Raw genomic sequence first — 23040 nt, forward strand, 5'->3', positions numbered from 1 at the left:
GATGAGGGTGCTGGGAATCGTGTTTTTTTTTATTCGTTCATGAGATGTGGGTGTCGCTGGCAAGGCCAGCATTTATTGCCCATCCCTAATTGCCCTTGAGAAGGTGGTGATGAGCCGCCGCCTTGAACCGCTGCAGTCCGTGTGGTGAAGGTTCTCCCGCAGTTAGGTAGGGAGTTCCAGGATTTTGACCTAGTGACGATGAAGGAACGGCAATATATTTCTAAGTCGGTGTGGTGTGTGACTTGGAGGGGAACATGCAGGTGGTGTTCCCATGTGCCTGCTACCCCTGTCCTTCCAGGTGGTAGAGGTGCTGTCGAAGAAGCCTGGGCGAGTTGCTGCAGTGCATCCTGTAGAAGGTACACACTGCAGCCATGGTGCACCGGTGGTGAAGGGAGTGACTGTTTAGTGTGGTGGATGGGGTGCCAATCAAGCGGGCTGCTTTGTCCTGGGTGGTGTCGAGCTTCTTGAGTGTTGTTGGAGCTGCACTCGTGCAGGCAAGTGGAGAGTATTCCATCACACTCCTGACTTGTGCCTTGTAAATGGTGGAAAGGCTTTGGGGAGCCAGGAGGTGAGTCACTCACTGCAGGATACATAGCCTCCGACCTGCTCTTGTAGCCACTGTATTTATGTGGCTGGTCCAGTTAAGTTTCTGGTCAATGGTGACCCCCAGGATGTTGATGGTGGGGGATTCGGCGATGGTAATGCCGTTGAATGTCAAGAGGAGGTGGTTAGACTCTCTCTTGATGGATATAGTCGTTGCCTGGCATTTGCCTGGCGCGAATGTTACTTGCCATTTAACAGCCTAAGCCTGGATGTTGTCCAAGTCTTGCTGCATGTGAGCATGGACTGCTTCATTACCTGAGGGGTTGTGAATGGAACTGAACACTGTGCAATCATCAGCAAACATCCCCATTTCTGACCTTATGATGGCGTTAAGGTCATTGATGAGTGTCCGAAGATGGTTGGGCCTAGGACACTGCCCTGCAGCAATGTCCTGGGGCTGAGATGATTGGCCTTCAACAACCACTACCATCTTCCTTTGTGCTATGTATGACTCCAGCCAGTGGAGAGTTTTCCCGCTGATTCCCATTGATTTTAATTTTACGAGGGCTCCTTGGTGCCACACTCTGTCAACTATTGCTTTGATGTCAAGGGCAGTCACTTTCACCTCACCTCTGGAATTCAGCTTTTTTATCCATGTTTGGACCAAGGCTGTAATGAGGTCCAGAGCCGAGTGGTCCTGGTGGAACCCAAATTGAGCATCGGTGAGCAGGTTATTGGTGAGTAAGTGCCTCTTGATAGCACTGTCGACGACACCTTCCATCACTTTGCTGATGATTGAGAGTAGACTAAAGGGGCAGTAATTGGCCGAATTGGATTTGTCCTGCTTTTTGTGGACAGGACATACCTGGGCAATTTTCCACATTGTCGGGTGGATGCCAGTATTGTAGCTGTACTGGAACAGCTTGGCTAGAGGCACAGCTAGTTCTGGAGCACAAGACTTCAGCACTACGGTCAGGATTGTTGTCGGGGCCCATAGCCTTTGCTGTATCCAATGCACTCAGCTGTTTCTTGATACCATGTGGAGTGAATCGAATTGGCTGAAGACTGGCTTCTGTGATGATGGGGATATCAGGAGGAGGCCGAGATGGATCATCCACTTGGCACTTCTGGCTGAAGGTGGTTGCAAACACTTCAGCTGTGTCTTTTGCACTCGTGTGCTGGACTCTGCCATCATTGAGAATGGGGATGTTCAAGGAGCCTCCTCCTCCCATTAGTTGTTTAATTGTCCACCACCATTCGCGACTGGATGTGGCAGGACTGCAGAGCTTTGATTGGTTGTGGAATCGCTTAGCTCTGTCTATAGCATGTTGCTCCCGCTGTTTAGTATGCATGTAGTCCTGTGTTGTAGCTTCACCAGTTGGCACCTCATTTTTAGGTACGCCTGGTGCTGCTCCTGGCATGCTCTTCTACACTCCTCATTGAACCAGGGTTGATCCCCTGGCTTGTTGGTAATGGTAGAGTGAGGAATATGCCGGGCCATGAGGTTACAGATTGTGCTGGAATACAATTCTGCTGCTGCTGATGGCCCACAGTGCCTCATGGATGCCCAGTTTTGAGCTGCGAGATGTGTTCTGAATCTATCCCATTTAACACGGTGGTAGTGCCACACAACATGTTGGATGGTGTCCTCAGTGTGAAGACTGGACTTCGTCTCCACAAGGACTGTGTGCGGTGGTCACTCCTATCAGTACTGTCATGGACAGATGTATTAGCGACAGGTAGATTAGTGAGGAAGAGGTTTTTCCCTCGTGTTGGTTCGCTCACCACCTGCCGCAGGCCCAGTTTGGCAGCTATGTCCTTCGGCACTTGGCCAACAGTGTTGTTACCGAGCCACTCTTGGTGATGGACTTTGAAGTTCCCCACCCAGAGTACATTCTGTGTCCTTGCTACCCTCAGTGCTTCCTCCAAGTAGTGCTCAACATGGAGGAGGACTGATTCATCAGCTGAGGGAGGGTGGTAGGTGGCAATCAGCAGGAGGTTTCCTTGTCCATGTTTAACCTGATGCCATGAGATTTCATGGAGTCTGGAGTCGATGTTGAGGACTCCCAGTGCCACTCCCTCCTGACTGTATACCACTGTACCACCACCTCTGGTGGGTCTGTCCTGTCGGTGGGACAGGACATACCCAGGGATGGTGGTGTAAGAGTCTGGGACGTGGGCTGAAAGGTATGATTTTGTGAGTATGGCTATGTCAGGCTGTTGCTTGACTAGTCTGTGCGACAGATCTCCCAATTTTGGCACAAGTCCCCAGATGTTAGTGAGGAGGACTTTGCAGGATCGACTGGGCTTGGTTTGCCATTGTTGTGTCCGGTGCCTAGTGGTCCAATGCCGGGTGGTCTGTCCGGTTTTATTCTTATTGTGACTTTCTGTAGCGAGATCGTACAACAGAGCGGCTTGCTAGGCCATTTCAGAGGGCAATTAAGAATCAACCACATTGCTGTGGGTCTGGAGTCAGACCTGGTGAGGACGGCAGGTTTCCTTCCCTAAAAGATGTTTGTGAACCAGGTGGGTTTTTTTACGACAGTCCGGGAGTTTCATGGCCACCATTACGGATAGCAGGTTTTTAAATTTATTTATTTAATTAATTGAATTTATATTCCCCAGCTGCTGTGGCAGGATTTGAACTCACGACTCCGGATTATTAGTCCAGGCCTCTGGATTACTAGTCCATAACATAACCACTATGCTACCGTACCCAGTTACGGGGGTTACACTGGAGATCATGCGGGCAGAGGAGGAGAACCAATTGACAGTGATATAAAGTCTTTGCTGTAACAGTTATGAGTGAAACGAAGAAAGAGTGGTGTCATGGAGGTAGATTGCAAAGGAGAAACTGTTGAAGAGGATTAAGTAGTCAACTGTATGAAAGACAGCTGAAGTCAAGGAAGATTAGACCAGATTGGAGAGTCCTGGACATGAAGTGATGGATGTATAGATGCGAGGCAACATGTTGCAAGGAAGTGACTAGTGGTGTCCCACAGGGGTCTGTACTGGGGCCTCAACTATTCACTAAATTTATTAATGACTTGGATAACACAGTAGAGAGCCATATATCCAAGTTTGCGGATGACACAAAGATTGGTGGCATGGTAAGTAGTGTAGACGGGAGCATAAAATTACAAAGAGATACTGATGGATTAGATGAGCGGGCAAAACTGTGGCAGATGGATTTCAACGCAGATAAGTGTGAGGTCATCCATTTTGGACGATAAAAGGATAGATCCAAGTATTTTTTAAATGGTGAAAGGCTAGGAACAGTAGAGGTCCAAAGAGATTTAAGGGTCCATGTACAAAGATCACTAAAATATAGTAGTCAGGTACAAAAAATAATCAAAGAAACTGATGGAATGTTAGCCTTTATAACTAGAGAGCTAGAATATAAAGAGGGAGGAAGTTTTGCTACAGCTGTAAAAAGCCCTGGTTAGACCACAAGTGGATTACTATTTTCAGTTCTGGGCACCGCACCTTAGAAAGGATATATAGACTTTGGAAGGAGTGCAGCGCTTCAAGGGTTAAATTATGAGGAGAGATTACATAGGCTTGTATTCCCTGGAATATGGCAGGTTAATGGTTGATTTGATTGAGGATATTAGGATTTTGAAAGGAATTGATAGGATAGATAGAGAGAAACTTTTTCCGCTGGTGGGGGAGTCTAGCACCAGAGGCCATAACCTTAAAATCAGAGCCAGGCCATTTAGGAGAGAAGTTAGGAAACACTTCTTCGCACAAATGGTGGTAGAGGTGTGGAATTCTCTCCCACAAAAGGCAGTGGGTAGTCGAGTGGAATAAAGGTCAGGGAGCAAAAGATGGGCTTCATGAATGAGTCAAGAGTACTACATTTTGAGAGGAGGAAAATGCAGAGTATGGGATGGGTCTTTGCTTGGTCAAGAGGAGGGCAGAGGGAAGACTGCTGAAGAGGCAAAGGAGTTAAAGGGAGCTAGCTTTAATCATGAAGAATTGAATCAGTTCCTTGTATTTACTGTCCAAAGCGAGGATGAGGGTGTGGTGGAGAGGGATCATAAGATGTGAAGAAGAGGCGGTTGGAGGAATTTCTTCTCATTATAATACATAATTTAACAAAATTTATAATACATGATGGAACAGTTCAGTAAGTAAAGGACGTACATGTGGAAGATTGCAGCAGTTAAATGCAGCATGTACCTACTAGTGTACGGAATAATACAATAAATGCAAGTACTCGCGGTGTATATAAGCTCAAATTCTAATTCATTGCCTTACTGAAATCTGTTATTAACAGAATTTTTTTTTGTATGACTAGGATCTCTTTCAGAGTTCAGCAGCTTTGAAAATTGAGAAAGAAGACATTGAGAAAAAGTACAAGGAAGCTGCTGCAAAAATTACTCAACTTGAAGAAGACATTGTAATTGCTAATCAGAAAGCCATTGCAAAAGAAACCGAATTGGACAGGTATGAAAAATGTTGATGTGCTGTGGAGTTATTTTCCCATCTGGGTTCATAATTATTGAAGCAGTCCAAGATTTGCCATGGATGTTTAGTGTTTAGCCCTCCATAATATACCAGCATGTCCCTTATAATTTTGTATCATCAGCACCACATTCTCATCCCCCACCACCACCATATTGCGGTTCCTTTTTCTCCTCCCTCCTTTCCTGGCAACATACTTTTTGAAATAGGTACTTTTATGCCCAAGACATATTTTCCTCCAGTGGCTATAATGTTTCATGAGCAATAACAAGCTTTCTTCCTATTGCCAGTATGGCCACTGAACCATTACAGAGGTATATTTCATTCACAACGAGGAGAAAGGACACAAAAATAAGTCTATATGAGGTGGGGTGGGAAGGGAAATGAAGAAATTAGCAGGAAATACTGGAGAAAGAAATGAGGAAAGTTAAATGAAAATCGTAAGGATTAAGAAAGGTATTAAGAGGAAGAAGAAATAAGGAGAAAATGTGAAGTATGAAACCAGAATAATATAACCCGAGAAATGGAATAAAAGAATTAAATGAAATGGAGACGAAGCAGTATATTTCTTTAAACCTTCAGTGGCTTTCTTGAGTATGTCATCAAGGTATGATTTACTTCAGGATATTTCAGTCCATGTCTTGGAACTTCATAAGCTGGAACAAAAGTCAAGTGCCATATTGGGTAGGAATCTTAATCTGTACATAAAATTAACAGTTTTGAGTTGAAATTGGTAGTTTTACTACAGAGATTCGAGATTATAGGTAAGCATCTGAAGTGTGTTCACTCTTCAATATAGCACAACAGAAAATATTGAAATGCCAGACATGAGTAAGTATGCAAAGAAATGTCCATTTTATATATATATATATATAATATATAAAATTGTAATTAAATGTCTTGTGCATAGCCTGTCGCACCTTAAATGCATTAAATCTACCATTAACAAAACAAAAATGAAATGTGCTTTTCTGATTGACTCAGATAAGGGACATAATCGAAAGTGATTTGTTTGAAATATAGATCCCACTGAACAGCAACCAATTCAAATACAGTAATTTGAACCAATCACATTGCTCAGTTTATTTTTTCAAAATGGTTCTAGCTGCCATCCTGATTTCTGCTGAATCTGAAACAAATAATGTAAGGAATACAAATTAAATATTATTAAACCTATACCCAGAAACTAGAAACTAGGTCATTTACTGTTGGAAATTCCTGGAAGATATTTTCCTGGAGAGATGGAAATTATTTGCATAATCAGGTTATGGAAGGTGGTGGTTAAATAGTATTGCAGATATTTTTGTGCAATCTGTATTTGTTAGTATCAGCCATGTCATATTTTTACCTCATTTGATGTATTGCTCTAGAAAACTTGCTGTATTACAATGATAACTAAGTTGCAGTGACATTTAAGTTTTCATGGTTCAATGGGTCTGAGGGCTGCCTTCTGTGCTGCAAAATTCTTCGAAAAAATAGGAGACTCCACATTTTACCACTCTTGCAGAAGCTAACTTCAGAGACGTTTTTTTAAAAAAAACACATTGCTAATCACATCAGGTGTAATGGATTGCAAGTTAACAAAAAAAAACCCAGACTTTCTTGCATTTTATACATTTCAAAATCGAAGAGTCCTGACTTCAGAAAGTTAAAATTCCATTAAATTTAAATAAAAGTTATCAAATTCCTTATCTGGCATTTGATTTTGTTTTTATTGCAGGGTGGAAACTTTTCATTTTGTGGCGCTCTGAATTTGTGCCATGCTAAAGATGTTCAGTTACAACATGTTGAGGGATGTGCTGTGAAGCACTGCATGAGGACAAATTTTATTTTTTTGATATTAAAAACATTGCTAATGTTTTGTAAATTGGACCCTTTTAATTCACTATTACATGTAGATGTCAGTTACATTTTCTTGAGATATATATTGTGACCTAGTTTAAAATATAAAATTGTTTCCCCAGCATAAAGCACAAACTGAGGAGACTAATTGTTGAAAAAGAACAACTGGAATTACAACTGAAGAATGAAAAGGATGAGAAAGAGCTGTACAAGGTAATAGTTGCAATAGCTTTAGGTTCCTTATCGTAAATATTTGTGCAGATACAATGAACATTAAGACAAACAAGGCTATCTCCTTGCTTCCACTGCGTACAAAATCAAGAAACCAGTTCTAGAATCCCAGCATTATGTCTCCAAGATGGTTTTCTGACCATAAACCCGAACTGTATCAACCTGATCTTCAGAACTTTACACAGCCAGATAAGAGATCCTCAAAGGAAGACTTCCAGAACTATCTGCACTGTCTTCCCTCTCCTGATTTCACAATGCACTTGGGCACAAATGGATGTTACCATCTCTCTGTAAGACACCCTAAAGGCAATAAAATGAACTTAGGTGGCAAAAGTCCTGGACTCTGGTGGGTCCCTGCAGAGACTTTTACAAGAACTAGCACCCTTACACCTTGATGCCTTCTACCATATCACTATCTTTTACAAGAACTAGCACCCTGACACCTTGATGCCTTCTACCATATCACTATCTTTGGTATAACCCTACACATTTGTAGAGAAGTAATTTCCCTGATCTTCAGAAAAGACAATGGTCCTAATCAGTGCACCTGCTATAGGCTTATTTCCCTATTGAATTTTGACTCAAAAATCTTAACAAAAATAGTCACCACACACATTAAGGCCGCAATTATAGAACTGGTTCAATCTGACCAAATAGGTAATTTAAATACACACTTCCTAATCATTGCTGTACATGGGTGCAATCTGACAAAACAACAGTGCCCTCCTTAGATGACCTTATTTTGGACATGAGATATTTCAGTTACCAAGAGGGAAAATGGCCACAAATCTTCTCATAAAGCATTTTTGAATGGTTTCATTGGTTCACTTTTCCAAAAAAAATAATTATAATTGGTAATTCGAAATGTATTTTTTGTATTATTACAGTTGCAACAATGTTGAATTGTAGCATTGAACAATTATAAGGTAGTTGTACAATTGTGAAAATTGGGCACAGGGGTGGCATTAGGACCACGCAATCCTGCAATTGCACAGCCCCAAGATAGTCAGGGGCTCCAAGTGGATCGAGTGAAAGGACACCGACGCAATGGCAATAGCAGATATCTGATCATTTTGTCAGCTGTTTTTATATTACCTGTTGCAAACATGTCTTTTCACGGTGGTAAGTATTAATTGTATCATGTGATTTATATCAATTAATGTTAATTGTATTCAGGTGGTGTGTATCAATTGGGGACTCTCTCGTATCCTTTTTATATGCGCTTATCTCGGGCGTGCTGTGTGTAAGGGGGATCTCTGAATAAAGGCTTGGAAGTAACTGGAGACCAGGCTCTAGAATTCTATCCTTCACCACTTGACTATCCAATTTATAACAGTAAGTGTGCGGATTTGACACAGATTAAGTAGGTTGTATTTAGTATCTTTGTCTCATAAAACCTGTGCATGGGGCTGCTGCAAGGCAAAAGCTGCTTCTGATTGGGTAACATTATGAATTAGTACTTAAATTCTCATTCAGTTTTAACATGTAATTTATTCTTGTACTTGGAAATAAATACTGAACTGTCTGACAGTTAATTATTAGAGGTTTCTGTTATGCTCATAAACATACAGATTCTGTGCTGCAACAGGAAATGGAGAAGATGCTATAGGGAAGTTAATCTGTTCAAGTTCCACTAATCCGGCATAGATCTTGAACATTCCCACTTTAAATCTATTACCGTTTGGTTTAAAGCAATCTTGCAAGCAGTCACTTTTGGAATGTGTGCATGATACTGCTTTTCACATTTAATTTAGGTTTCAAAAATGCTCGACTGCTAGGTACTGATTTCTACTAGCCATCTAACCAAGTAATTACACTTTATAACTAATTAATTATTTGCAATTGTAAACAATTTTACAACACCAAGTTATAGTCCAGCAATTTTATTTTAAATTCACAAGCTTTCGGAGGCTTCCTCCTTCGTCAGGTGAACGATGTGAAAATCTGATGTGAACATCATAATTATTTGCAGGTTCATGCAAAGAATACAGAAATTGAAAACACAAAGCTAGTTACGGAGATGCAGTCTTTTAAAACTTTGGATGCAAGTAAAGAGGGCATGCTGGCCCATTACAAGGAAGAAGTGGAAAGACTACAGCAATGTTTGTCAGAAAAAGAGAAATTGCAAAAGGAGCTGTTAGTTAACTCTTCCAACATGGTAAGAAATGTTACTTGAGAAGACATAGTTCTTCACAAAACTTCTTAAGGTGCCTCAACCATCAATAGATTATCACCAGTACTGTTTCAAATTTTCTCCCACCTGTTTTGTCATACTGGTTTGTATCTCAGGAGAAAACATTATGTTAGCACAAGTGCTTGAGTCATAAATTGTGTTTATTTGCTTTACCACAATACTTTGTTTATGAGCATGATTGGTAGTTTACTTGTATGTGTGAGAAAATGAATGGTTACCTGTGTGCGTGCATGGGTGTGCGCCGCATGGCTTATGGGGTAAATGCACCATGTGATGCAATATGAAGCCAGACAGACCAGACCAGAACATTCCTGTTAGTTTTTGCTTCATAACATGTCTTTCTCAACTTTGAGTAGCTGATGCTTCATTTTCTTCATAAAAAGAATGACAGATGATACAGTAGTAATAAACTCATTTTAGTAAGTTGTGTAGCCCGAGTGGCGTACATGTTGAATGTCTCTTGCTGTGTGTTCTCTAATAATTGTGGATGTACCTTGAAATTAAGTGCACTTCTAGTTGGAATCGCAATGGTGTTTGACTATATAGCCGACTGCAGGAGATATTGAAAGCCCATTACTGGTATGCCAATAAGCCTGGTGGACTTGTATCTGTGCAAGGCTCACTGCATTAGTTGCTGTGGACTCAGCACTTCCAAAGCTAATGCTTATTGTCACTTGTTCAGGACTGTATGTTGGCACAGAACTGCTTGTAATGTTGTCACTGGTAAATATGTAAACTATGTAAGGAATATTAATTGGAGGGTATAAGATGCATCTTTAACCATTCTACCTCAGCTGCACACCAGAAAACTGGTTGGAGATTTACCACCTTTGTCTCAGGGTTATTCGCTGCTTAAATTTTTGGCTTGCATCTGTACTGTATTGTATTGCATTGCCTGCCCAAAGTGTGTCAACAGTTACACAAGCCAATCACCTAGTGCACCACTGAGTGAACTAATAAACCTCTTCTTGCTAAAGTCATTAAAGAACTGGCACAAAATCCATGAACTAACGCTATTTATTAACATAACCAGAAAACAATGCTATCATAAGGTTAAACATTGAGACATTTAGATGTATATATTAATTGACGTTATTGGCACAACAGTAGTTTGTGTATCTCAATATGTGAGTATTAGCTGATTGTGTGTGTCAGTCAACTTGGCAAGATGCTCTTATGGTTAGATTTAATTGATGTGTGTGTGTCTATGTATGCATATCCAAGAGACTGGAACTGTTACATAACACAATGTGCTTTAAAACATTCATCTCCAAGTTAAACTTAACCTTCCAACTTTTAACTTCCCACTTTGCCTGTTCCTTTGAGCCAGTGAACCTTTTGGATTTATTCCCAAAACCTGGATTCCAGTTTAGGTGTTATGCACAATAAATACACACATGTCAAAGACGGATCTAAAAACCTGGCTATTGGAGAAGATGCTCAACTCCCTTATTTCTCACCCTTCTAATACGGCAGTAAACCAGAAAGGAAAGAGGCCATTGAGGGACAACCCCAGATATTCCTTATCTGGCCTTTTATTCATAGGACGTGACAGAATTATCTTTACTTAATTCAAGCCATTAATTGGAAACAACTGGTAGTTCCAAAAATCCTTTTGTTCTGAGTGTTTGCTCAGTCTTCCTGGAATTCTGGCATTAAATCTTTTGGTTTTCCAAAATGCAACTTTCTGGGGACTAATTGCTTCCAGAGGCAGTGCTTACTATCACTTGTGTAAGGATATGTGAGGGCACAGAACTGCCGTCTATATGAGTGCCAACCAGCGGCACCTGTGCTTCGGGTTGAGTGGGACATCAAATACAATCTTTGGGAACATTACAATGCCCATGGCCAAGTTGCCGAGATCTCTACTGCAGTTGCTATGTGGCAAATAACAGGCTTCTGTGCAGACAGTGCATGTCTGGATTGTGGAACTTTCCAAGCTGCCCAGACCACCTTTCAGAAGCAGGAACTCTTTGCGCACAACAGCCTTTGTTCAGACCTACTAAAGTCTGTTGCCACATGTAAACGTGCTGCACCTCCACCCTGTACCAGACAGCCCTTCATCAACTGTTAGCATTGCTACCCTTCACCTGTGCTCAGTTCTGTGCCCTTATCCTCATCAGTAATTGTCTCCTGCAGTATGTATAGCTGTGCAGGTGCATACTTCAAGTGGGGGTGATGATGGATTGTTCTCTGCTGTGTGACGCTCTTTGTGTGCGAGTGGTAGTCCATTTGCATAGTGAAGAGAGCAGATCGTACATTCATACATTAATCCATTTGGGTGCCACATTGCATGCATTATTCACTTTTGACCTTCCTTTATCCCAATTCGGGCTTTAAAGTAAAAGGAGGAATATAATCGGGTCGGATACTGTTCTTTTAACTGTACTACCATTCATGTGGAGTCAAATGGAGGGTTCCATGAATTCATGTTTCTCACAAAAGCATTTTTATCAAGGATGCAAGTTTAAAGCAGAGAGCTGTTGAAGGCTTCTGGACTTTTTATTATTTGAAAGGGACACTGATTTGTATGAGGTATTATAATCTAGTGAAATCTGATTTTTTTTTTGTTCTTGTTTAATTTTACTTAATGAACTGTAGCCTGAGATATATGGTCTCTCTGGGTGTTTTGTCCATCAGTTGGAGAGATAGTTCACAGTGCTAATTAGTATTACTTCAGCATCAGTAAAAAGGTTCTTTTTTTATTATTCATTCATGGGATGTGGGCGTCGCTGGCAAGGCCAGCATTTATTGCCCATCCCTAATTGCCCTTGAAAAGGTGGTGGTGAGCCGCCTTCTTGAACCACTGCAGTCCGTGTGGTGAAGATTCTCCCACAGTGCTGTTAGGAAGGGAGTTCCGGGATTTTGACCCAGCGACGATGAAGGAACGGCGATATATTTCCAAGTCGGGATGGTGTGTGACTTGGAGGGGAACGTGCAGGTGGTGTTGTTCCCATGTGCCTGCTGCTCTTGTCCTTCTAGGTGGTAAAGTTCGCGGGTTTGGGAGGTGCTGTCGAAGAAGCCTTGGCGAGTTGCTGCAGTGCATCCTGTGGATGGTACACACTGCAGCCACTGTGCGCCGGTGGTGGAGGGTGTGAATATTTAGGGTGGTGGAAGAGGTGCCAATCAAGCGGGCTGCTTTGTCCTGGATGGTGTCAAGCTTCTTGAGTGTTTTTGGAGCTGCACTCATCCAGGCAAGTGGAGAGTATTCCATCACACTCCTGACTTGTGCCTTATAGATGGTGGAAAGGCTTTGGAGAGTCAGGAGGTGAGTCACACACCGCAGAATACCTAGCCTCTGACCTCTTGTAGCCACTGCATTTATCTGGCTGGTCCAGTTAAGTTTCTGGTCAATGGTGACCCCCAGAATGTTGACAGTGGGGGATTCAGCGATGGTAATGCCATTGAATGTCATGGGGAGGTGGTTAAACACTCTCTTGTTGGCGATAGTCATTGCCTGGCACTTGTCTGGCACGAATGTTACTTGCCACTTATCAGCCCAAGCCTGGATGTTGTCCAGGTCTTGCTGCATACGGGCTCGGACTGCTTCATCATCTGAGGGTTCATTGTTAATCCTGTAGTTTGCTATCCCAGATTGCTTTGTGTCATCTTTTGGTTCAAAGAGAGCATGGTCTTGTCTGTGGAAGTGGACCTTTTAGTAGGGCATGAGAAAAGTATTGTGGCACATGGCCCAAATAGCAAGAGAAAATTCTTTTCCTTCATTCTCTACATAGCAATGTTTGAAAGACAGTAGTCCCTTCTGAATAAATGAAACATTTGAAATTAGTTCTTTTAATGTCTGGGGCTCTACCACTTTTCACATTGTACCTTTTAGTCTGTGAATTTTGCTTTGAGACATAATGACTTGCCCATGCAATTTCTTCCTGTAATACATTTATTCCCATTATAAGATGGAATATGTGTATGTGATATATCTAGATAGAATCATCGAGTCATACAGCACAGTAAGAGTCCATTCGGCCCATCGTGTCTGTCGGCTCTTGAGCTATCGAATTAGTCCCGCTCCCCTGCTCTTTCCCCATAGCCCTGCAAATTTCTCCTTTTTGACTATGTATCCAATTCCTTTTTGAAAGTTATTAAAACTCTTAACATCCACTTCCTGACTGCACAACTTAACTTCCTGTTATGTTTTTGTCACACTTTTTATCAACTTTTCCCCATTTATATGTTCCTATGTCTACTTTTATAATGTGTTCTGCCTATGTAAAGTTGTTACCAATTGCACAGTCTGACCACTGGTTCACAATTTTTGGAATTTTTTTTCATCTGCCATTTTTTTCCTCAATAATTGAAATTTTGAATATCCAAAATAAAGGCTGAATTTTGAGGCAAATTAATTAACTTATTTGTGTTTTGTTGACAGTTAGAAAAGGTCAACGCTATCACTTACACCTGTGAGATTCCAATTTCTATCAGCAACGAGACAGAGGCAGAGAGATGCACAATGAGAGACAGACAAGCAATTTCGTTCCTCATTCTAATTTGTTTTTTTAAACGAAGTTGAATTTTGAAAGCAAATAAAGCCTTTGAGGAAAACAGGTAGGAAGGGTGGGGAGGATGGAAACTGGTAAGGAGGATAAAGAGCCCCGGCCTCTTGCCACCTGCTGTGGGGTAGAATGGATCGAGGGCCAACGATGAGGTGAATGACAGTGGAGCAAGGGAGAGGGGAGAATATAGGGGTTAAGCAGGTCGTTGAAAAGGGAAGAGGTAGGTTGGCGATCTGAGTGAGAGGGTGGTAGGAAGTAGGAATGGGTAACAACATGAAGGGGTAGAGGACGTTAATGTACGGGTTAGTATGAGATTGGGGCAGGGGGTGGGAAGGGATTCACTGAGGGTCACCTTTTCCTTTCATGCCTACCCAAATGTAGCTTGCAGCCGTTGGTGACTCCTTTCATCACCACACCATGCACATCATTTACCATCTCCCACCCAAACGAAAACTAATAATAAAAAAAGAGAAGCAGACAAGGACAGAAGGGAGATAGAAGCAAAAATAAATAAGGGGAGAGATGCAGAATAAGAGAAAGAAAGAGAGAAGAGGAGAAGAGGCAGATACAGCAATACAAAGACACCAGAGATAGGTAAAAGAGTGACCATATTCTCTGATTTACCATGCACTATGCCACAAGACATCAACTAGTAAAATTTATTAAACAAAATACTGCAGATGCTGGAAATCTGAAATAAAAATAGAAAATGCTGGAAACATTCAGCAGGTCAGTCAGCATCTGTGGAGAGGAAGGCAGGGTTAACATTTCAGGTGGATGGCTTTTCATCAGAACCCTTTTTTTTTCTTGACAAAAGGTCATCGACCTGAAATGTTAACCCTACCTTCTCCTCTCCATAGATGCTCCCTGACCTGCTGTGTATTAGCAACATTTTATTTTATAAATATATGAATAGTGGATCACTTTTGGAAAGTCGAGACCAAGTGTAGTCTTGAGGTAAAGTCGGGTTCGAGGGTGTGGGATAAATACACCAGGCTGCACAGAGGTAAGATTTTTTAAGAGCTACAAATAATTGGTTCCCATTTTAAAATAATATATTCTGTGCTTATTTTTATATGTTGTATTTGCTGTTATTTATAGTTAAATAGCAGCAGTTGGTTGGAGCATAGAGTTTCTCTACAGTACAGACTAGTGGAGTTGGGAGATATAGAGCTGAGGCATGACTGTGCCACCACTAGCTGAAAGGTTTAATTAGTGATGTTCACTTGGGCAGTCTCTGTTATAAATGTGGACATAAGAATTATTGATGGAAAAAGTTGACACAAAAGTGTGAGCAGCTTGACAATCGGAAGTAAGGTATCAAACACGAGAGATTTAGACGCACAAGATTTTTAACCCCACTATTTTCACTTTCAATACCTTTCTTGCTACATTATTACTAACATCTATTTTGAGTTAACATTATGTTTTTGGTTCCTACCTTAAGTTAAAATTCATGCATTTCCTTTGAACTTCTTTAAGTCATGCTCTTTCTGCCAGGTTCGCTATAGGGCAGGAATAGCACCGATCTGTGATGTACTGCCATGCTGTCTTTGTATACGGGGGTGGTGGTTGGCGAAGAAGGTGGACTGTCCTCACTCACAAAAAATGTACCTGCCATTCATCGACAGTGTTGAACACCATTTTCAGAGCCTCATTGCTAAAACTGACAATGGGCTGCAGTTATTATTTGTCTTTGAACATGATTGCATCCTCAGTCTCTTGCATTCTCTAACTTCTCAGAATTCCAAGGGTTTAGCTCCTTCAGAAGTGTGAAAAGTGCATCATTGACGGTGTGCTGTGGTTGGCTGATACTTTTTTCTTGCCACGGCACTTTGGAATGCTATAAACACCTGTATCTTTGTTGGTTTGTTGAAATGACTGAAAATGCTCTTTTTTTTGATGAGAGGAAATTCAGCCCCAGGTGCCTTATAATGGCATTTATGCAAGAGCCCATATAACTACACACGTTTTTCAATAGCTATGAAGTATTTTCCTATGTCTGCTGTGATTTTCAGGATGAAATATCGGTTCTCCGTGAATGTCTACGCAGGACTGAGGAGCACGTGCAAGCGAGCGAGCAGAAAATTGCCTTGATGTCTAAGGAACTCGGAGATACTTCCAATACTCGTGACAAGACCATGGGTGATCTGCATAATGCACGAATAAAAATTGATCTGCTACATAAGGAACTTTCGGATACAGAGAATAAATATAAGGCAGAAATACAAATGCTAAGAGCTGCAATATCAAAAAAAGAAAAGGTATGTGTTATAACGTTTGCTTAATTTTTCTCTCTCCTGATTTGGATCGTAATCTTGTTGGCTGGGGAAATTTTCTCTTCCTTCTCTCCCCTCTTGGAATTATCCAAGAGATTTCCTGCAAATTGCCCACAAACTTTAGGGTTATACGTCACTTACCTTCATAACATCACACACCTTCTCTCTGGTTTTGATTGTTGTCGAATGTACAGTAGACCGTTCAGAATAAATATGGATTTCTTAAAAAAAAATTGAGTCAGAAATCCTCAAAAGGGACTGAGTGGTTTTGATTTCAAATTTTTGTTGGAGGCATAGAAGAAAGAGAAACAAAAGGCCATTGGCCCATTTTGGACCTTCAAATGCCACCATATTTCCACCTGTCTGCTTTCTCTCCAAACCGTCTGCAGACCCTTTTATTCCATCAGGCAACCCACTGGCTTCCACATTGTCACTCGTCTCCTGTGTTTACATTCCTGGCTTAAAGCACTTAGCACACTGCTGGTGAGTTTGCTAACTTATACAGTTCTGTAAATAAGCAAAACTTCAAAATTGAACACTCAAAAGTTAATAGTTTATGCAGTTTCCAAGTTTTTATATGAATTTAGTCTTAATCCCCAGAAAAGGTTCAGAATAACGGGAGTTGAAAGCTATGTAAACATCCTCACCCTCAATGATGGCGGAGTCCAGCACGTGAGTGCAAAAGACAAGGCTGAAGCGTTTGCAACCATCTTCAGCCAGAAGTGCCGAGTGGATGATCCATCTCGGCCTCCTTCCGATATCCCCACCATTACAGAAGCCAGTCTTCAGCCAATTCGATTCACTCCACGTGATATCAAGAAACGGCTGAGCGCACTGGATACAGCAAAGGCTATGGGCCCCGAAAACATCTCAGCTGTAGTGCTGAAGACTTGAGCTCCAGAACTAGCCGCGCCTCTAGCCAAACTGTTCCAGTACAGCTACAACACTGGCATCTACCCGACAATGTGGAAAATTGCCCAGGTATGTCCTGTCCACAAAAAGCAGGTCAGATCCAATCTGGCCAATTACCGCCCTATCAGCCTACTCTCAATCATCAGTAAAGTGATGGAAGGTGTCATTGACAATGCTATCAAGCGGCACTTACCAATAACCTGCTCACTGATGCTCAGTTTGGGTTCCGCCAGGGCCACTCGGCTCCAGACATCATTACAGCCTTGGTCCAAACATGGACAAAAGCGCTGAATTCTAGAGGTGAGATGAGAGTGACTGCCCTTGACATCAAGGCAGCATTTGACCGAGTGTGGCACCAAGGAGCCCTAGCAAAATTGAAGTCAATGGGAATCGGGGGAAAACTCTCCAGTGCCTGGAGTCATACCTAGCACAAAGGAAGATGATTGTTGTTGTTGGAGGCTAATCATCTCAGCGCCAGGACATTGCTGCAGGAGTTCCTCAGGACAGTGTCCTATGCCCAACCATCTTCAGCTGCTTCATCAGTGACCTTCCCTCCATCATAAGGTCAGAAATGGGGATGTTCGCTGATGATTGCACAGTGTTCAGTTCCATTCGCAACCCCTCAGATAATGAAGCAGTCCGTGCCCGCATGCAGCAAGACCTGGACAACATCCAGGCTTGGGCTGATAAGCAGCAAGTAACATTCGCACCAGACAAGTGCCAGGCAATGACGGTCTCCAACAAGAGAGAGTCTAACCACCTCCCCTTGACATCCAACGGCATAACCATCGCCGAATCCCCCACTGTCAACATCCTGGGGGTCACCATTGACCAGAAACTTAACTGGACCAGCCATATAAATACTGTGGCTACAAGAGCTGGTCAGAGGCTGGGTATTCTGCCGCGAGTGACTCATCTCCTGACTCCCCAAAGCCTTTCCACCATCTACAAGGCACAAGTCAGGAGTGTGATGGAATACTCTCCACTTGCCTGGATGAGTGCAGCTCCAACAACACTCAAGAAGTTCGACACCATCCAGGACAAAGCAGCCCGCTTGATTGGCACACCGTCCACCACCCGAAACATTCAATCCCTTCACCACCGGCGCACAGTGGCTGCAGTGTGTACCATCCACAGGATGCACTGCAGCAACTTGCCAAGGCTTCTTTGACAGCTTCTCCCAAACCCACGACCTCTACCACCGAGATGGACAGGGCAGCAGGCACATGGGAACAACACCCACCTGCATGTTCCCCTCCAAGTCACACACCATCCCGACTTGGAAATACATCGCTGTTCCTTCATCGTCGCTGGGTCAAATTCCTGGAACTCCCTTCTTAACAGCACTGTGGGAGAATCTTCACCACACGGACTGCAGTGGTTCAAGAAGGCGGCTCACCACCACCTTCTCAAGGGCAATTAGGGATGGGCAATAAATGCTGGCCTCGCCAGCGACACCCACATCCCATGAACGAATAAAAAAAAAAAGAAAGACTTTTTAAACTGAATTTTCAATCAAAATGCAGAAGGAAGAGGTTTGCATAGACGGCAGTTAATCCAGAGTAATAATGTAATTCAACTTCATCTTCCAACTGGATTCAGTTAACTTGTGGTTGGGGGAATAGACTGAAATCCTCTGCAATCTTTCCATTGAGATAAAGAAATACATTCTTGATAAACAATCTCTGTTTTCTAATAGTCAACAAAAAGGACAGGTGCTGTTATTCAAAGGTGTTGCCTAATTGTGCAGTTCATAATAGAAAAGGAGGACCTGTTTAATATTTTAAATGTGAGACTTGCTTTGATTTCCAATTTGTCTTTTGGAAAAATCAAAAACTCAAATCTTCACGGAATTAAATTCAGAAGCTCCTTTCCAATCTGCGAAGTTCCTTCACCGAAGACCAATTAAACTGTTTGATCTAAATCTAAACCAGCAATTGGACTTTTTGGCCTTAAAACATGGGTGTCCAAAATACGGCTCGAGGGCCATTATGCAGCTTGGTCGTCATAGCAATCTGGTCCAGTCAACTCAGTTCTATTTATATTTCTTATTTGCTGGTTTGTGTCAGTTTGATTTTAGTTGGCTTTCAGTTTTAAAGAGGTCCGTTCTTGGTACTGTTGCTTCATTGGTGGATAAATCCTGAATCTGAAGAATTAGATATGCACCAATAACCATTGTTACAAATTGGGCCTGCTTTAGATATTCTCTAGGGTTAGCATCACCGGTGTCCCTCTCATAAGCAATCTCGCATGTCTTACGATCAAGAGTTTACTTTTGCTCCCGAGTATCTGGTTGTATGATACTGTAACCTGGCGGGAGTGACCAGGAGAACTGGATATTGTGATCCTTGCATGTGGTCCCATCTGCTCTTTTCCAATCTTTCGAAAGATTAGCAGTTTAGTGAGATAAGGCCAGATACAAATCATTAAGTTAATTTATTTTACAGTAAGTAAGTAGGTAGGAGTACAGAGTGCTAACACCTACTGAAAATGTCTGAAACGAAATAACAAATACCCTATTGTCCCAGATTTTTATGGATAACAATTTCAGTGATTACTCATTACCTCTTGGATGGGCTCATTGAAATACCAATTGTCCCCTTGTCCCGTATGTGACTGTAAGATAGACTTTAACCCTTTGTGAACTAACTTTAACATAAAAGCAACACTTCAGTATAACTTATATCCAAATCCTTTCTGTGGAAACATGGAGAAAATCCCAGAATGGAACAGTGATGTATGCAAATTAATGAGAAAGTTAATTTAAACTTTATGTATGTTCTGTGAGGCGCCATTATACACAATTAAGAGATCCAAAGAGGCAAAAAGCTTGGGACACTCCTGCCTTAAAGGGACGCGGGTTCACTTTAGCAACAGAATAATGTATGATGCATTGCATAGTATAACACCGCTGTCCTTAACATAATGCTATCACCTGACTTACCGCGAACAATGCCGGAGGGTATGTGATAGTACAGTTAAAATAACTATATGTTGTACAAAATTTTATACTAGGGTTCTGCAGTGGTTGGCAGTACAGTGGAACAAGAGCTACATAAAGAGGTTGAAGATTTAAAACTTAGGCTTCAGATGGCTGCTGAACATTACAAAGAGAAGTACAAGGACTGTCAAAAACTGCAAAAGCAAGTTGTCAAACTCACAGAACAGTTGGTGAGTAGAATGTTTATTTTAGGTGACTGGGTAATGCATCAAATTAAAATGATTGAAATCTAAACTTGTACATGCAGCTTTATCTTCGTTAGCACTATTTTTAGTATTTCTTAGTATGTTAACTGAAGTATTAGCAAGCTAAGTATTAAGAGGTTCAGATATTCCATTTTATTCATTGAAGTGTTGTCAATGTAATATAAAGTGGTATTGTATGATGTACACTGAATTTCGTGGCTATTTGCTGAAGGAGGAAACTTAGTATTTGTGCAGCACCAGTCACATGGTGGCACACAGCTTAAAGTCCTATGTGTTTATCATTTTTATCCTCTTTGTTACTTTTCTTCATATTTTGCCATGCTGTCTCCGCTGCACTCAATGTGGCCGATCAGCCAACAATATAAAAGTTAGAAAGCTTTTTAAAATGTTATGAACAATAACAAACAAGTGATGGTGGGTTTAAGTCTAGAATTGCCATGTTCTCAATGGTTTTGGATGTTTGCTCAAATTAATTTTTTGCCAGACAACTGTTATATTTTGTTGCCAGCACCTATTATGTGGCCTCCAGGCAAACGACAGGCCACCTTCCCATTGCTTGCGCCTTCTTGGATTTTTTTTTATTCGTTCATGGGATGTGGGCGTCGCTGGCAAGACCGGCATTTATTGCCCATCCCTAATTGCCCTTGAGAAGGTGGTGGTGAGCCGCCTTCTTGAACCGCTGCAGTCCGTGTAGTGAAGATTCTCCCACAGTGCTGTTAGGAAGGGAGTTCCAGGATTTTGACCCAGCGACGATGAAGGAACGGCGATATATTTCCAAGTCGGGATGGTGTGTGACTTGGAGGGGAACGTGCAGGTGGTGGTGTTCCCATGTGCCTGCTGCTCTTGTCCTTCTAGGCGGTAGAGGTCGCGGGTTTGGGAGGTGCTGTCGAAGAAGCCTTGGCGAGTTGCTGCAGTGCATCCTGTGGATGGTACACACTGCAGCCACAGTGCGCCGGTGGTGAAGGGAGTGAATGTTTAGGGTGGTGAAAGAGGTGCCAATCAAGCGGGCTGCTTTGTCCTGGATGGTATCAAGCTTCTTGAGTGTTGTTGGAGCTGCACTCATCCAGGCAAGTGGAGAGTATTCCATCACACTCCTGACTTGTGCCTTGTAGATGGTGGAAAGGCTTTGGGGAGTCAGAAGGTGAGTCACTCGCCGCAGAATACCCAGCCTCTGACCTGCTCTTGTAGCCACAGTATTTATGTGGCTGGTCCAGTTAAGTTTCTGGTCAATGGTGACCCCCAGGATGTTGATGGTGGGGGATTTGGCGATGGTAATGCCGTTGAATGTCATGGGGAGGTGGTTAGACCCTCTCTTGTTGGAGATAGTCACTTGTCCGGCACGAATGTTACTTGCCACTTATCAGCCCAAGCCTGGATGTTGTCCAGGTCTTGCTGCATGCGGGCTCGGACTGCTTCGTTATCTGAGGGGTTGCGAATGGAACTGAACACTGTGCAATCATCAGCGAACATCCCCATTTCTGACCTTATGATGGAGGGAATGTCATTGATGAAGCAGCTGAAGATGGTTGGGCCTAGGACACTGCCCTGAGGAACTCCTGCAGCAATGCCCTGGGGCTGAGATGATTGGCCTCCAAAAACCGCTACCATCTTCCTTTGTGCTAGGTATGACTCCAGCCACTGGAGAGTTTTCCCCTTGATTCCCATTGACTTCAGTTTTACTAGGCCTTCTTGGATATCTCCATTTTCGTCTTCCATCCAGGATTCCTCCCATGTTGTCCATTGTGTCTAACGTTGAATCAACTGTCCCACCCAGTGCACATCAGAATTCACATCCTAGCCATTTGTGCAGCTTCATGTTAAACGTAATACTTCAGGGCTTCTGTAGATCCCGTACCGGGAAGCTCCCACATCCAGTATCCAGTCTGTGCTATATTAGCAGTGGGAATATGACATTTGCCCTCAGCTGTGGTTCAGTGGTAGCATACTTGCCTCAGGAGGATGTGGGTTCAAGTCCCACTCCAAAAACTTAAGCACATAATCTAGGCTGACATTCCCGTGCTGTACTGAGGGAGTGCTGCACTGTCGGAGATGCCATCTTTTGGATGTGATGTTAAACTGAGGCCCTGATGCCCTCATAGGTGGACGTAAAAGATTCCATGGCACTATTTTGAAGTAGAGCAGGGTGGTTCTCCCCAGTGTCCTGGCCAATATTTATCCCTCAACCAACACCAGTAAAACTGATTATCTGGTCATTATCACACTGCTGTTCATGGGACATTCCTGTGCGTTATTTGGCTGCTGCGTTTACTACATTGCAACAGTGATGACACTTCAGAAGTACTTCATTAACTGTAAAGCGCTTTGGGATGTCCTGAGGTCATGAAAGGCACTCTATAAATGCAAGTCTTTTTTTTCTCAGCACTCATGGGATGGGAAAATTCAGGCAATATAACTATTTCTGGTCCTTTGCTGAAAATGCTCATGTGTGAATGTCTGGTGAGGACTGGACTTAGTTGTGATGCTGTCGTTCAATAACCTGGCAACACTCACTGTAAAGGCTCACAGTAATGGTCGATCACAATTAAAGCGGTAGTACCTAGGAGGCAAGACTATTTGTAGGGGAATGGCACATTGTAGGAAAAGTGGGACAGCTTTGGGAGCTCATGGGAAGCTTGATGTTTTCCATGGAGTGTCATGATTACTTGAGATAGGGGGCTCGATTTTACCAGGCCTGCGGGTTTCCGGCGGGTTGGGTTTCAGAAGCGTGGTCAACACGCTCGGTGAAATTAGTGGGTTGCCCGCGCGATCGTAGCAGGCAACACACTAATTGGATCCATTTACCTGCTCTTCCGGGCTCCGCGCTGCTGGTCTGCACGTCGGGCGGGCTGCGCATGCG

General features: G+C 42.6%; 1 protein-coding gene across 3 annotated transcripts in view; it reads left to right on the forward strand.

The window, feature by feature from the left end:
• tax1bp1b (Tax1 (human T-cell leukemia virus type I) binding protein 1b) overlaps positions 1-23040 on the forward strand; it is a 123723-nt gene that overhangs the window by 52675 nt on the left and 48008 nt on the right. For all 3 annotated transcript variants that reach the window (XM_068002502.1, XM_068002493.1, XM_068002511.1), the window contains exons 6-10: positions 4844-4992; positions 6975-7065; positions 9056-9241; positions 15804-16049; positions 19992-20147. In XM_068002502.1, coding sequence (XP_067858603.1) covers positions 4844-4992; positions 6975-7065; positions 9056-9241; positions 15804-16049; positions 19992-20147 — 828 coding nt within the window. The remainder of the gene's footprint in view (positions 1-4843; positions 4993-6974; positions 7066-9055; positions 9242-15803; positions 16050-19991; positions 20148-23040) is intronic.

The sequence above is a fragment of the Heptranchias perlo genome, chromosome 2 (assembly GCF_035084215.1).
Source record: "Heptranchias perlo isolate sHepPer1 chromosome 2, sHepPer1.hap1, whole genome shotgun sequence".
Taxonomy (NCBI): domain Eukaryota; kingdom Metazoa; phylum Chordata; class Chondrichthyes; order Hexanchiformes; family Hexanchidae; genus Heptranchias; species Heptranchias perlo.